General features: G+C 40.1%; 1 protein-coding gene across 2 annotated transcripts; it reads left to right on the plus strand.

The window, feature by feature from the left end:
• The first annotated feature begins 1,970 nt into the window (after positions 1 to 1,970).
• Positions 1,971 to 15,576, plus strand: oxsr1a (oxidative stress responsive kinase 1a). Of its 2 annotated transcripts, XM_020650819.3 has the most exons (17): positions 1,973 to 2,184; positions 3,049 to 3,161; positions 4,826 to 4,934; positions 6,208 to 6,349; positions 7,420 to 7,475; positions 7,685 to 7,794; positions 7,908 to 8,009; positions 8,787 to 8,920; positions 9,025 to 9,073; positions 9,178 to 9,243; positions 9,411 to 9,533; positions 9,903 to 9,938; positions 10,106 to 10,255; positions 10,704 to 10,809; positions 10,895 to 10,963; positions 11,787 to 11,851; positions 11,977 to 15,576. In XM_020650819.3, the coding sequence occupies exons 1-17, from the start codon at positions 2,115 to 2,117 to the stop codon at positions 12,049 to 12,051; spliced, it is 1,575 nt and encodes a 524-aa protein (XP_020506475.1). In that variant the 5' UTR covers positions 1,973 to 2,114; the 3' UTR covers positions 12,052 to 15,576. The 2 variants fall into 2 exon arrangements, with proteins under 2 accessions (XP_020506484.1, XP_020506475.1); XM_020650828.3 differs by lacking the exon at positions 9,903 to 9,938 and having other exon boundaries at positions 1,971 to 2,184.
• The last annotated feature ends 64 nt before the right edge of the window (positions 15,577 to 15,640 follow it).

A 15,640-nucleotide genomic window follows, 5' to 3' on the forward strand; every position in this document is an offset into this window, starting at 1 on the left:
CCACTGTTAACAATAGGGCATGGTGCAAGAAAGCCCAAGCCACATCCCCTTCCAGAGAGGGGGCGTGGTCAGTCACAGCTCACTTGCATTTAAAGCTACAGACACAGAAACAGTCCGTTGTGAGCAGGATTAAAATTAATTAATTTTTAGAAAGAAACTTCATAGACTTGTTCTGGAGAGCTCTGTGACTCATTTAAACATGTTGAAAAGGAATATGTGACCTTTAAAAGAACCCCAAAGGTTGAAAGTTACTTAAGTATTTGCTTCCCTTGACCAGCTGCATTGACAAATCCTTGAGAGAAGTAAAGTCCCTTTTCAACAAGTGTCTCTGGGTACCAGAAATTATGGATAAAAATCATAAACGCTTTAGAAAACCCCCCTCCTTCCCTGACTCTCCTGACTCTGTAACCTGCATGGGCAAGGCTTCAGAACCAATAAAGGCTGCCAGCTCACCTGTGTCATCTCTCTTAGAACAGTGGAGCTAGCTGCAGCATGTGGATGCATCATCACCTCATTAGTTTTGAACTGAGTGAATTATTGGACTGGAACTATCTGTGCTGCTTTATCCTTACCAACAAACCACTGAGTTGGAATTGAATCCTTGAAATGATGTATTCTGAGATAGAAATACCATTTCTTAATATTAAATATTATTCAGAAGAAATATTATTCATTCCCTAACCCTGTTACTCTATTTAAATGAGTGAATTTAAGTTAAATAGGGCAGAAGTGGAGTGCATTACACAAAGTGTCTTCTATCCAGAACACTTTAAATGGTAAACAGTGAGTAACTTTTCTTGCTGGGAAATCTTTCTTTGCTACAAGCAACAACAGGCCCGCTGTTTCCTCACATACCACTCAGATACCAGTCATAGTTCTGCTGCTTTTCCCCAAAACATCCTCATGTCTCAGAGCACTGTTTGAGTGACAAAGATTATGCAACGCCCGGGTTAATGCAGGATAAAGCCCAAAGAAATTTGGCTGCTGAGGGAGTTATGAATACTGTATTCTTTTGAGTGCAAAGCCAATCTGCTTTTCACAAAACTTCTGCCAAGTTCCAGATTCCAACATGGAGACTAAAGGATTAAAGCAGCCTACAAATAAACCTTGAAGAAACTGCAGTCCGCATTCAAAACACTTTTTTTAAAGTATCCAAGAGCAGTTAAAGGAACTGTGCCAAGTTGTTATCTTTTTCTTTTTCTTGAACTTATTTTATGCACCTTTTATTTTCTACTAAACAGTTTAGAGATGAATTTACTTTTTTTCCTTCACTATATTCACTTTATTGAACTGTCACAATTAGGCTACATCTAAAAAGATTGGGCAGTCCATCATAACTCTGCGTATCCATGTCCGAACTGATATAGACAAAACTAACCTGTAACTTAATAATTCAGTTTTAATTATCTCCACCTGCATGCTGCATATGTGGACATGCCCTGCTAAATTATTAATGAATTAACATTAATAATTAATAATAAGTTAACATGCAAGCATTTCAGGCTCCACAACATGCTTTTTTTTTTCTTTTTTTCTTTTTTACTTTTGACACTCTGGCAACATGTTGGTATTTTTTAGACCTTTCAAATTACACTGTACAAGACTCAACATTACATAAAAATGTGCTACACTCAGATTCAGGTATTTTATAGTACCGATAGGGGAAATTGTTTTGCAGCAGGAGCACAAAGACAACGTACAGAGGACATCATCAACAGGCCAAGACATGACAAACGCTTTGGCGCCCTCTATTGGATTCACTGGGAACACTTGGGTTTGTTAAAAAGACTTCACTTGATTTAAAAGTTGAACTAACATACTTGTCATAGTCTATGAACTGTCGCATATAACTATTTTTCATCATCCAATGTTCTATTTCTACGTTTTGGAAAATTTGTGAGACTTTTGCCACACTCAAGATGGCGGCTTCTATATGCCTTCTTCTGAGGTCGTACGTCATACGTCAGTCGCGCGTAAAGTTGTGTTGACAGGATCGGCAGGAGTTGTCAGCGGAACAGCAGCAGCCGAATGGAGTAACCAGAAAGATATAACTCCAGACGGATCATCTGTTATTATTTTAGAAGCACTGATTACACAGTCAAAACTGCGAAACCATGGCCGACGACCAGTCCACTCAATCCTGGACCATCGACAGGGATGACTACGAACTCAATGAGGTGATAGGTGAGTAGCTTAGCCTGCTAACGTTAGCATCCTAGCTTCCCCTGTTTCAACATCGGTGTCGGCTGCTACTAGCCAAGTAGCATGTGCATGTCTGTAGTTTAGCAGAAGGCCATTAACAACCCGTATCTACATGGCAGGAAGGTCAACAGCCATGCAGAGTAAATTAATTAAGGTTGTCTGCGTGTTGGCCTGCTGAAGTAAAGACGGCTTCTCGGCAAGTTGGCAAGAATCTAAACAGTGAGCTAGCTAGCGTTAGCCCGTGAGTGAAGACCCGTCAGTGTTTGAAGAGGGTGGTGCTCCTTTACTGAAGGTGTGACACGGATTACAGAGAGCCATTCATACTTTACTCTAGTCCCGGTAACGTCACCAATTACTTTGAACGAAACATTTTGAATTATGTGACAGAGGCCTGTATTTTTCTACAACATTGGTGCTACCATACAGTACTGTTGATGACCTTAGTCACCTGTAAGAATAGAATAGATGTTTATTGTCATTTGCAACAGGTACAGGTACATTGGAATTCTTGTGCCTTTCTACCTGAGTCAACTTCTACAAAAAAAAGTTAATTATATATAAAATAGAATAACATATTAAGAAAAAAATATAAAAAAAAAAGTAAAAATGAACAAGTTGTAGTAACATCTAAGTGATTTGAAATAAACTGTACAGAAGCTAGTATATGTATAAGTATGTGTAAGAAACTAGTTCACACTGAAGTTCAGCGTGAATGTGTCGCACCTTATTACCTTGCAAACTAATCATTTCATTTAGCTGTCGTATTCCTGCTGCTGTCTCTAAAACAGTCGGTGTGCTCCTCTGGTCCGATTGTGTGATGGTTTCATTAAAATGTTTTACCTTCAGGGAGCGGAGCCACTGCAGTCGTCCAGGCAGCGTACTGCAGGCCCAGGAAGGAGAAGGTGGCCATCAAACGCATCAACCTGGAAAAATGTCAAACTAGTATGGATGAGCTCCTGGTAAGAAACCGGGGGGACGGGGAGGACGGGGGGGACGGGTTTGTGATTTCAGTTCAGGGCAGATAAAGAGCGTGATACAACAATTATCTCTGACTGGATGAAATCAGCACATTAAAAAGACAAATTACATTTGTTCACACATTTTTGTTCCTCTGCAACGATTTTCCTGTTGAGCACTGAAATGCTGTTTTTTTTTTTTTTTATTGTTATTAATCACTTGACAGTCTCTTCTCAAATCTACAATAAGTGATGGGTTCAACACTTAAACGTAGGTAAATGTTAATAGAGCGATTTTTGAGATAAACTGCCCAACTAGTCACATCCAGGTTCAGTTGTGAGGACAAGATACACTAACAGGAAGTCAGACCCCCGACTGAAGTTAGTTTTCATGATCAATCTTAGACACATCTTTTGCTCAACAGAGAGGAATAAGGTATCACAAATGACTGAGGGAAACTGCTGTTTCTTTTATTCTGTAATGAAATAACAGGGTAATTAGAGGGGAATGTGTATTTACCTTTATTAAGTTAAACAAATACAGGACCAATAAGGGTTATAAATCACTTTGAGGCAGCTTCTTGTAAACATGACGCCATAAAGGAGCCTGGAACATTTTTCCGACACAATTCAACCTCTAATCTTTAAGACTAGGGCTGGGAGTCTTTGGGTGTCTCATGATTCCATTCAGAATCTATTTTCGATTCAAAATGATTCATGATTCAGGGATTCAAAGTCTATTTATGAATTAGTACTTCAGGATCTACTCCAGTCATCTTGGAGACTGGATGAATATCTTGCTGCTTTTTTGTCATTCTACTGAGTGAAAGAGCTAGCCTTAGCACTTAGCAGGGAGTGACTAGACACCAAAAAAAAACCAAACAAACAGATTTTTGTAAATTGTGATCTATTTTAAATCTCAGAAGATAAGAATCTCAAGTTTTACATAAATCATTTTCTTCCCACCTCTATTTAAGACTGCTATGTTTGTTGAATCTGTGGGGAAAAAAAATCATTGTCAGTTGTGAGATCTCTTTTGTCTCATAAGACTTTTAATGTGATTTTTGTGCAGCTTTTTTTGTGTTTGCAGCTTTCTTTTCCATGGAAATGAAACTTCAGATAGAATGACAGAGAGATGACTCGTCATCCGATCAGGACTTTTGCTTTTCAAGCATTGTGACATATCAACAATGCAGAGTTGTTGTTTTTTTAATCTCTTGGGAATATTTTATTACATTACCTCTCCTTTAGGTCGTCCACCTACCCAGACCTTATGTCAGACATCAAGGGCCTTAATTCACCTTTGTTTGTCATCTAGGTTAAAAATGTCTTGGCTTGGTGGCTGAGTGGTGATGTAACCCAGGTTACTCTTCTGTCTGGAGTCAGGGCGGGGCGCTGGGTTCTTCTGGTTTAGGATTGGGCCCTTTAACAAGACAGGTGGTCTATGAGGGAAGAGTGAGAGCAGGGATTGGTTTGTCTTGTTCAAACTAAGAGTAAGATTTGATTAGATTTACTCCACATGAGAAGAACAAATCCTAATCAAATCCAGTATGGCTAAGCTGCAGCTTGTAACTTGAAGTGTGTTATAAATATTTAGTTAGTTTTTTGCTTTGTGATGCACCCGTCCTGTTCCTCGTGTGACCTTGTATTTCTTCCTCTCTGTGCAGAAAGAGATTCAGGCCATGAGCCAGTGCCACCATCGGAACATCGTGTCTTACTATACCTCCTTCGTGGTGAAGGATGAGCTGTGGCTGGTGATGAAGCTGCTCAGTGGTGGTAAGTGCTGAAATATTCAAATAAACTTTGCCTCTGGCAGCACTTGAATAATCTCTGATTTAAATGAAATAAACCGCCTTCTTTTTAGATTGAAATCAATCTCTGAACGTTTGTATTTATTCACCAGGGATCAACATATCCTGTCACTGTATTAGTTTATATTCGTCCAGATTCTTTCTTCGTCTGATGGTCATGCGTTTCCTTCTCACCGGGTGAACAGACCACACGTATTGAGTGCATCCTCAGTGATTCATAGCTTATTTGAAAATAACTCGCCTTATTCAGTTCCTTCTTTTTGTGCGTTGTATCTGTCAGTTGACATTTCTTCTTCTTAACCAGATTCATGATACATGAGAATACACACTTTATTCTGAAAACGCCATGTCACTCAGCAGCCTTACTCCTCCTTGCTTCATCGTTTTAATGAGGTGAAGGGGAAGTTTCCTCCGCAGATCAGCAAAACACAGTTTACACTGAGGCTGATTTCAATGGGCTAGAATCAAAAGCAGTAACACTCTATCAGACGAGCTGAGTGAAAATAGGTATTTAATAGATAGTTTCTGTGTCGCTCTTTTAGTACCATCTGTTTTAGCTTTGTGGAGTTTGCACTCCTACTAGCTACAGTACGGTAGTCTAGCTCTCAGCCTGCAGTGACAGTTGTGCATTACGGACCCACAGCCCTAGAGTCATTGCCACTGGTCACTTGTTGTCTTTAATTGAGGGCTCTTTAAATGAAAAGAAGATCTTTCCACAAGGTTTATTTATTGAACAGTATAACACCGTTTTTTTAAGTGCATGATTATGACCTAATGAGGGAGAAAAGATGTTAAAAAGTGGCGCTGCCAGCCTGAAGGTCGCATGCGATGTGTGATGGTGGCAGCTGCACTCTCGTGGTAATGAAGGTGTGTGTGTCAGGATTTTATATTGGTGTATTAGTCACACCGGACGCAGCAAACCTTTTAGATTTAAAAAAAAAAAAGGTATTAAAAGTGTATCTTTTACACCAGAGTTTACGGTACATTGATACAGGTACATTCATGTCAGCAAACGACATTCTTTACTAAGAAATTTCCCAGCTTTGAATCTATTTTATCTGAGATATCTTTATGGAATTAAGTTCTGAGTTCTGCTGTGTTTGCTGAATTAAAAAAGCAAGGCATGGATTTAACTTTCTCAGTAGCACAACCACAAACAGATAAATATGTGTGTGACAAACCAGAGGCTCGCTCCCTGTGCCGTCAGCATGTCTGTTGAGTCTCTTCCTCTCTCTCAGGCTCAGTGTTGGACATCATCAAGCATATCATCTCTCGTGGCGAGCACAGGTCCGGGGTGTTGGATGAGGCCAGCATTGCCAGCATCCTGAAAGAGGTCTTGGAGGGTCTGGAGTACCTTCACAAAAACGGGCAGATTCATCGGTGAGCTGAGATGAACGGTCATCACCAGACTGCAGGGCACACCTTGTTATCGCTGTATGCTGTGTTTATGTACAGTGAGTGCTCGTAAGCACTGTATCCCATCATTCACTCTCCTCTCAGCTCGCTGTGAGCCTTTCATCTCTGCATACCAGCGTGTGGCTTCTTGCTCCTTCAATATTTAATCCAGTGGAAATGCATAATTGAGGAGGTTTGTTTTACATAAAAGTCCCTCCCAGGAACCCTGTGAACCACTGCTGAGCAGAAAGGCCTCCGTATATCCTCTTTAACTTGTTGTATGACACTCAACTCAGCTTTATTAAAATAGCACCTCTCATATCCCTAAAACATGCAGCCTCAAGTGCTTCACAAAAGAGCAGAGAGAAAATAAGAGAAACTGATAGCGGTAATAGAATTATAAAGATGTGAAAACAAAAAGGAAGGTTTTCAAAGTGCAATTGCTTCAGATGGACTTGTACATTACCGGTTTTCTTGAGCAGTATTTTCTTCTATGTTCTTCCAGTAAAATAAAAACCATTTAGTTTGCTGGAGGTAGTTCAAATGCATTTAATGTTACAGGAAGGCCCAGTGTCCACCTAGACTTTTTTCTGAGAGCAAGAGTCTTTTTTCAATTGTTTTGTATGAGTAGAGAGTGTCTGCTCCACCTTTTTTGTGCAGCCGCTCCTTGTGCTAAAGTTGAAAATCTTTCAACTTTTCCGAAAGTCACTTTTGACGTTAGCTGTCAGTATTTTCAAAAGACAGAGAAAGCTGCTGCTGGAAGAGTTGAAACACAGTGATAACTCACTTACATCTGATCAGTAAGAGAGCGAGTGTTGAGCCACTCTGTTCTTTCTGCAGTGTTTACAGTCTGTGTACCCAAACAGAAATCAGGTGGATCAAAATGAGTCAGATCAAAGGTACTGCTCTAACTTGTTTGTGTGCAGGAGCGATAAATGTTTGCTCATTTGTAGAGTCAGATGTTACAGCCCAACCACTCCTCTGTTGGTGCACTCACTGACTCATGACATCTTAATTGTTTATGATGAATTAATGCTCCTTCTCTTGATCCACAGGGATCTCAAAGCTGGAAATATCCTTCTTGGAGACGATGGCTCAGTGCAAATTGCCGGTACTTTGTCTTGTTTTTCACTGCATTTAATGAGGTTGTTGAACACATTTTGTCTGCATGGATACAAGAGTCTCTTTATTTGTCTGTTTTTAACTTCTGATACATTGTCTATATTTCATAGTATTTTCCCCTTGAAATGAGTTTTTCTCATTATTGAAGTTTTTCTCTGATTTCTCTCTCACACCGTTCACATCACTCACCCTCCCAAGACTTTGGTGTGAGTGCCTTTCTAGCAGCCGGAGGAGACATGACGAGGAACAAGGTTCGGAAGACGTTCGTCGGGACACCGTGCTGGATGGCTCCTGAGGTCATGGAGCAGGTGTGAGGCTTGTTCTTTAGAGGGACCCTTTCTCTCCCACTGTCATCTGTTGCTTATAACTCTGTGGTACATCAAGACTTGAGCACTTTGTTGAATCCGTTTTTATTCTGCAGGTGCGCGGCTATGACTTCAAAGCTGACATTTGGAGTTTCGGGATAACAGCCATTGAACTGGCCACAGGGGCTGCACCATATCATAAATACCCTCCTATGAAGGTAACTGTGTTTACTTACTGGTGCCTTATATCATATCTGTATATTTTCTAAAATCTTTGTGAAGCAGCAGAAAAAGACCATTTGCTCCATACAGAGTGGGTTTTTGATAAGGACCTGTGTTCATTAAGAGTTCTGTTTGATAAGATAATAAAATAAGATTTACTTTATTGTCCCCAAAGGGAAATTTTTTTTGCCGACAATAAAGTATATCTTATCTTATCTTATCACCTTTTAAAGATGATAAGATAAGTTTGCGCTGGGGACGCTCATGACCTCAGTTTTAGAGCGCTTCTCACTCGCACTTAATTGTTGTAGGTTGTAAGAGTTAACTCCCTCTTCCCTCTGTAATGTCTGTAAGGTCTGTTTTAGAACGCTCTGTGTGCCAAATATGAGCTTTTATTCAAGGACAGGTCAGAGCAGCTCTACTCCTGGAAATAGTTCCCTCGAAAAGATGAGTCACATTCGTTTTCTCCTCCACCAGTTGTTGACAAAGCTGACATCAGAAGTCAGTCCTTCTTGATTTTGATTAGTCATTGAAGGAGAAGGGACATTGATGAACTCATGTGTGTTCCAAAAGTTGAACTTTTTCAACTGAGAGTGCTGTGAGCTCAGCAACAAAGATCAGCTGAGCACTGAAATGTTGAACTTTAACAGAAATGAGTGTTGCCAGCACACAAAAACGCCTTAATAGACACAGGCCGTACAGGTGACCTTAGTTAGATTTACAGCTTTTATATACAAGTTCACTGACTGCCGCTGATCTTTGTGCATTTTTAGGTGCTGATGCTGACTTTGCAGAACGACCCACCCTGTCTGGAGACGGGCATCGCAGACAAAGAGATGGTGAAGAAGTATGGCAAGTCGTTCAGGAAGATGCTCTCCCTGTGCTTACAGAAAGATCCTGAAAAAAGGTCAGCCTATTGCAAGACTGTAGTTGTGCTTGTTTTGCCTTCCTCAAGATTCTCTGGTTGTGCAAAGAACATAATGAAAAGCCTTGTGTCTCTTTCCTATTTAGGCCAACCGCTGCTGAGTTGCTGAAGCATAAATTCTTCACGAAAGCCAAAGTGAGCCTTAAACCACTGTTACGGGAAAAAAAAATTACATAAATCTTGTGTTTCAAATAGAACCGTTATAGATTCAGCAGTAAATGTTTGTCTCTCTTTCACAGAACAACGAGTATTTGCAGGAGAGGCTCCTAAACAAAGGTCCAACAATAAATGAGCGTTCTAAAAAGGTTTGGCAGTCTTTCCTTGTTTACTTTAAATGCAACATATTTCAAATTTGAATGTATTTGTGTTACTTTGTTTTATGTCTTCACTGGTCCACTCTGGAAAAAGTGTAAACCAGAGGAAGTGAGTCAATATTCAGTTCTTTTTTTCTATATTGATGTATATTCTGTAGGTGCGTCGTGTTCCTGGCTCAAGTGGGCGCCTCCACAAGACGGAGGACGGGGGTTGGGAGTGGAGTGACGATGAGTTTGACGAGGAGAGTGAGGAGGGCAAAGCTGCTGTGGCTGCTCTGCGGGTGAGACTCTGCATGTCTTTATAAAGCCTTTATTAAGTTACTCTCAATACACACTGCAACCTTATGGCCAGCAGAGAGTGCTGCTGGAGTTCAGGACAGAAAATAGATGTTCCAGCATGCAATATGAATCTGAATGTACTATGAGTCTGTCTGTTCAGGGATGTGGGGTAGCCTTAGTTTGACAAAGATTTGTATTTGGGTCTTGGTGTGGGATTTAACTCTCTGTTGTCTTTACTGTGATTTCAGTCCTGTGTCTAAAGTCACTTTGTGTCAAATTCCTCCAATCCTCCAATTCTCAATATGTTGGGGGGGGATAAAAGGAGAATTGCATGTTTTTAATCCTGACAATCTGTCATGTCCATCCTGCAGTCCCCCAGAGTGAAGGACGGGTCCCAGAATCTGGAGGTGAGTGCATTTTTAGTGGACATGACATGGAAATCTTGATTTATCTTAATGCCTTAAAGAGTGATCCGCATGACTTGTCCTGTGTGTGCTCTTTTTTTTTTTTTTTCTACGCATGTAAAACTCAAAAACAAGTGCTAATGTTTTTTTTGCAAAATGGTATCTCGTAGCTTTTCCCAGCAGCTGACGGCACCTCGGGAAGTCTGCAGCCGCCTGGCGTGGCACAGGAGAGCCCTGCAAACGTGGGCCAAACAGGAGAGGAAGCGGCACCGCAGGCTCCCGCTCAGACAGCAAGCCCTTCACATGCACCCGCTGCTCAGGTACAGAAACCAGGAAATAAGCAGGCGGATAGCCCACTGTGCTGGTGACAGAGAACTGCTAATGTAATACAAGAATACTAAAATGAAATGCTATTTTACTGCTGGATAAAACATGTAATATCAGCAAATATCGGCCATAAAATGAGCTGCTAGCAATAGTAACTTTATTGATACCGGCCGATATCATCAGCTGGCTAATGAATTGGTTGGGCTCTACTGAGGACCCGATTATAAGACTGTTCAGGACAACATCGGCAGCTGCTGAAAGATATTTAAAGAAAAGAAAAAAGAAAAAAAAAACTTCCAGTAGAGGTGAAGAGAGTGGAGTCCGAACAAACACCTGATCTCCCTGTTTACCTGTTGAACCTGAAGAGTAGATTGTACTGACAATGTGGAGCTGGTCTCTAATGTGTACCTGGACTGTAACTTAACTTCTGTGCTGCTGCAGGATCCAGCTGCAGCCAATGCCAGTGTTCCTATCAGCCTCGTCTTGAGACTGAGGAACCCCAAGAAGGAACTCAATGACATCCGGTTTGAGTTCATGTCTGGCAGAGGTAGGTGCCAACTGCTGGTCATTCCTGGCTAATTTGTGTTCGAATGATTCTTACCTGAAGTGTAACTCTTCATATCTGTCCTCAGATTCTGCTGATGGAGTTTCTCAGGAGCTGGTCTCAGCCGGTCTGGTTGACGGGAGGGACTTGGTCATTGGTAAGTAAGAGATATAACAGTGTATGATGTGATATCTCAACAGGGAGAAATCTGCTCACTCTAAACCTGCTTGGGATGCGTGAACCATCAGAGAAATCCTGAACTGTTCATTGCAAAAAGCTTTGCATTTCTCCCGTGTTGTCGTCGCAGAGTTTTGTGTTCTGAAATGTTACTGCTTCATTTTATGCGAAGTTTCACATGTAGGTGGCAATAGATGACTCATCTCGGCAGGTTGAAAGCTAAAGTCCAAGTAGAAACAGGAAAAAGAATCTTCAGGGAAAGGTAGTCTTATCTGGAACCGGCTGTCTTGTGATTTGATTTTGTGCATCCAGATTAGTGTCATTCAAAGATGTGATGTGCAATGACAATAAGAAAAGAACATAAGAGTGTATATTAGTTAGAGCTCAGTTTGTATGACTATCTGCTGTTCTTTATATTTAACACAACACTTCCTGAATCCAAAAAGCTTTATTTCCCGCCTCATTGGGTCCATGTTATCTGAGGGTAGCTGTTAGCATTAGCTTCATCTGACTTCATCCAAATGGTGTGAAAGAATGATTATTATTCCCAGGCCTCCATCTTATAGGTAAAATGTACTCATGCTGAGTTAAAAAGCTGAGTTTGATTACTTAAAAATATGTTTTCTCATTTATTGTGGTACATTTGTGGTGTTCTTATCGTGAATGTCCGTAATGTGATGACGATAAAACTGCAATACATGTGCAGCCCTAATCTGGATTCAAAACCGGTTATTTCCTGTCTGCGCTGCTGATCAACGTCAGTTGTCGTCATCCGTGCTCACTTTATTTAATCTCTTTTGTAGTTGCTGCCAATTTGCAAAAGATTGTTGATGATCCTCACAACAACAAAAATGTGACTTTTAAATTGGTAAGTACTGAAAAGTGCATGAAAGCATTCAATGTGTGATTGATTTACAGGTGTGAACACTTATTGCTGTTTCAGATATAAAAACAGTCAGTCCAGTCTTTAAGAGGTTGTTCACTGTCTTACAGGCGTCTGGCATTGAGGAGTCTGAAATTCCTGACGATGTTAAGCTCATTGGATTTGCGCAGCTCAGCATCAGTTAAGTCGAGCAGAGCCAGAAACAAAGGACAGAAACTAATGGTATTGCACAGCTGCAGTGTAGTCAATTCCAAGAAACCACTACTGCCAAAGACAGGAGGAGGAAGACGTTGATGATGAGGAGGAGGAGACGTGGAGCTGGCAGGAGTGTGACACTACTGCAGGATGCATGAGGACCACAGAGAGAAGAGGCTCAGTTCATCACAGGAATCACACTTGAAAAGTTTACAGTGCGCTTATACAGTAAATGGGAGAAGAGATGCAATCAACTATATCAACTCCTAATTTCTTTTATTTTCTTCCTCTTCATACATAAGCACAATCCAAACCATCTCCTGCCAGTACTGGAAGTGATTGCCTTTTTTTTTTTTTTTAATTCAACTGTGCCACAAAACTCCAGTGTCGTGCCACCTCTATACGGCACTTTATTGCTACACTGAAATTGAAAAAGTGTAAATTCAGCCTTAGTTAAACAAATTATAAATTTTTCTGAATAACAAAATTGCCTATCTGTGATTATGGGGTGTTTTCAATGTACACTCATCCAAGAAATGTAAGAAAACATCCCATAACACAGATACAGAGAACCTTTAAACAAACAGTAGCTTAGTGTTAGTTTTATAAATCTGTAAATTCAGATGGAATTGAACTTTAGAATATGACAAAATGACCTGATTTCTGTACAAGGCAGCCCAGACGTGTGGTGTGGTGGTTTTGTCAAAGCATAACCAAAGAGCTGAGACTCTGACTGGACTGCTTAAATCCTTTAGATCCACACAAATCCAGAGTAACGGCTCTGCCCCATGACTGCAGGAAAAACACTTTGAAAGATCATTCCCCCAAGGTTTTCAAAGACAGGAATATTTAGACCTGCCTATTATTCTTGCACTATGCAATAGATATTTTCTTCTCACCGTATGTGACCACTGGTTGCTGAAACTTTTTTTTTTACTTTGGTTGAATTAAACCAATATTTGTGTTTGCGTCTCACACTGAGTTCATGAAGTTGTCCTGCCAACCAGGCAGCTCCAGGCAGCTGCAGGGAGAATTATTTTCATTTTTACAAGTAGTTTAATAAAAAAAAAAAAACGTAACAAACCAACAGACAGACACGGGTAATGATTGCTGTTTTCTTTGTCCCCTGTAAGAGGATGTTATTATTGTTGACCTATTATTATTGATCTAACAGCTGGGAAGAATCCTGAATGCTGGCAGTTAGTGTGGAGCCTGGAGCTGCTCGTGTTACAGGCTGACTTTAAAATGAACTTCTGTGGGGATGCGCACACACAAATTGAAACAAATTCCTCCAGAGAGAAAAAAAAGTTTAAAGGGGCTGTTCATTCAAATTGGAAAAGAAAAAGCTTGTGTCTTACCTCTTGTGGTATTCAGATATGGAGATAGTTTTAATCGTCTTTGTGGACGTTTCTGAGATTTGTGTCTCTGAGTACAATGGAGTTTCATCTGAGGCCATGCTCGTCACTTTAGTGATGTCGATTGTGGTCCACTGTTCAAGTAAACCACTCTGATTAAGACTTCAATAACTCAAAAACTGTTTCATCCATTGACGGGACTTTTGGCTCCATGTATTTCAGGCCTGTTATTGATGAATACTCTTGACATGAAGTCCTTCCTTTTTTCATCTAGTGTCGTTAGCGGGTCACTTTTTCAATTTGTAATGCATTTTGTTTAACGACCAATTAGCTGCTAAGTATTTTACATTCCCATTAGTCTCAGCTGAACTCTGTGTTTTTGGTTTACAACTAGCAAAGTTTACATGCTAACATGCTAAACTGAGATTGTGAATGTGGTAAAACCTCTGAACCTGCTCTATATCAGCGCTGTCTTTGTGAGCATGTTTGCATGATGTAAGCAACAAGTCCACAGCACTACTTGACTTCATCATGGATGTAGGCTGATCTTTGGAATTCCATAACTTAAACTTAAATCTGATGAAGTTTAACATTAGGTGAACACGGACCCTGCTGTTAAAAAGTCTTCTTGGAACTGTGTAAATATAGTTCCTTCTGCAGTCGAGCAATTATTGGTTTGAATGATTAATAAAGAAATGTTGATTCATTTTGCTCACATTAGCGACGTGGTTTAAAAACCTTTGTGCTATTTTAGTGAATCATCTCAAAGACTTGCACACGAGTTGCCATTAAAATTTGGTGTACACAAATGATTCAAATGTTATCATGCTAACTAAGCATAGGGAATGTGGTTAACACCACATCTGATAGACATTAGCATGTAGGCATTCTGCCATTGGCATCAAAATTATTGCACATCCTCGCAGAGCTGCTGGCATGACCGTAGACTCTTAAACATCACACAAACTCCCATTTTCCTCTGTAGTGTTACTGAGCGGCACATGGACTGTCCAACCTCGGCTAATAAAACCAAACTTGTTCATGTCTGGATACCACTGTTGGTAAATTAAACACATCTATATTTGGGTGAAGTAACCCTGTTAACGTCCTCCAGAAGCCAGTATTTTCTTTAGTCTTTTTGTCACTAGGCAACTTGTTTTGACTGTACTGTAGTCTGCTTTTTAAACACTCACCAACGAATCACTGTCGTCACTCCCAATGTAGCCGTGTGGTTGTTTTCGTACCACGTGCAAAGGGCTGTGAAAGAGCTCCAAGTTCAGGTACTGATGTAAATGGTGTATGTAAAAGATGTTGTAAATGTACGTATGATGGCAACTCCATGCACTGTCACACAAACATCCTGAGGTTTGTATGTAACGATGTAGATGCGATGACTCTTTAAGTGTACATGTCGGATAAAAGGAACATTTAACTTGTAAATATTGATTACAGATTGAAACAGGCCGAGGCGCATCATGTTCATTAGACAGAGTTTAATTTGTTTTGTAGTGTTTCCCACTTTTATTGGCCTTTTTGTCGGAGCATCACTAACCATGCACAAATGATTTGTTCAATTGGCACCTTATTGATCTGCTAACATGCATTTTATTTTTCTTTGATAATTACATGGGGAATCTTTTCAAAAACACTCTGTGCGTTGATGTCATGAAATGCATTTTTTCTCACTGAAACCTGTCAGAGGCGTCTTCATGAAATGCTGTTTTTAAAGTGGCACAGGTTACACTTCTCTCTCCCTGCGTGTGTGTGTGTGTGTGTGTGTACTTGTGTGATTTGGTGATACAATGATTGATCATGAAAGGCTTTGAGCTGATATCCACTTTCAAATTTTCTGTCCCTTTTATTGTTTACTCAAAGAAAACCCTCATTCTGCCTCTTTATGGGTCCTCTGAATGATTAGTATTAATGTAATCATTTGATTGGCGAGTACATCTTTCTTTTTTAAACCTTTTTTATTTTACAGATCATTGCATATATTTTTAAAATATGATTAATTATGACTCGTGTATATCAACAAATGCGTCATTTGAGGTGGAATATTTGTGATAACAGACAAAAAGAGATTCCTCGACATATTTAGATTATTGTCAACACATGAAGATGATTTTTGGTAGCTGAATAAAGTCACATGATGGAATACAACGAGTGAGGACAATGTTTAATTCAAATAAAAGTTTAATCTTTTTCCTCTGCATCTATAAGTGAA

Source organism: Labrus bergylta, chromosome 4, assembly GCF_963930695.1.
Source record: "Labrus bergylta chromosome 4, fLabBer1.1, whole genome shotgun sequence".
Classification (NCBI taxonomy): domain Eukaryota; kingdom Metazoa; phylum Chordata; class Actinopteri; order Labriformes; family Labridae; genus Labrus; species Labrus bergylta.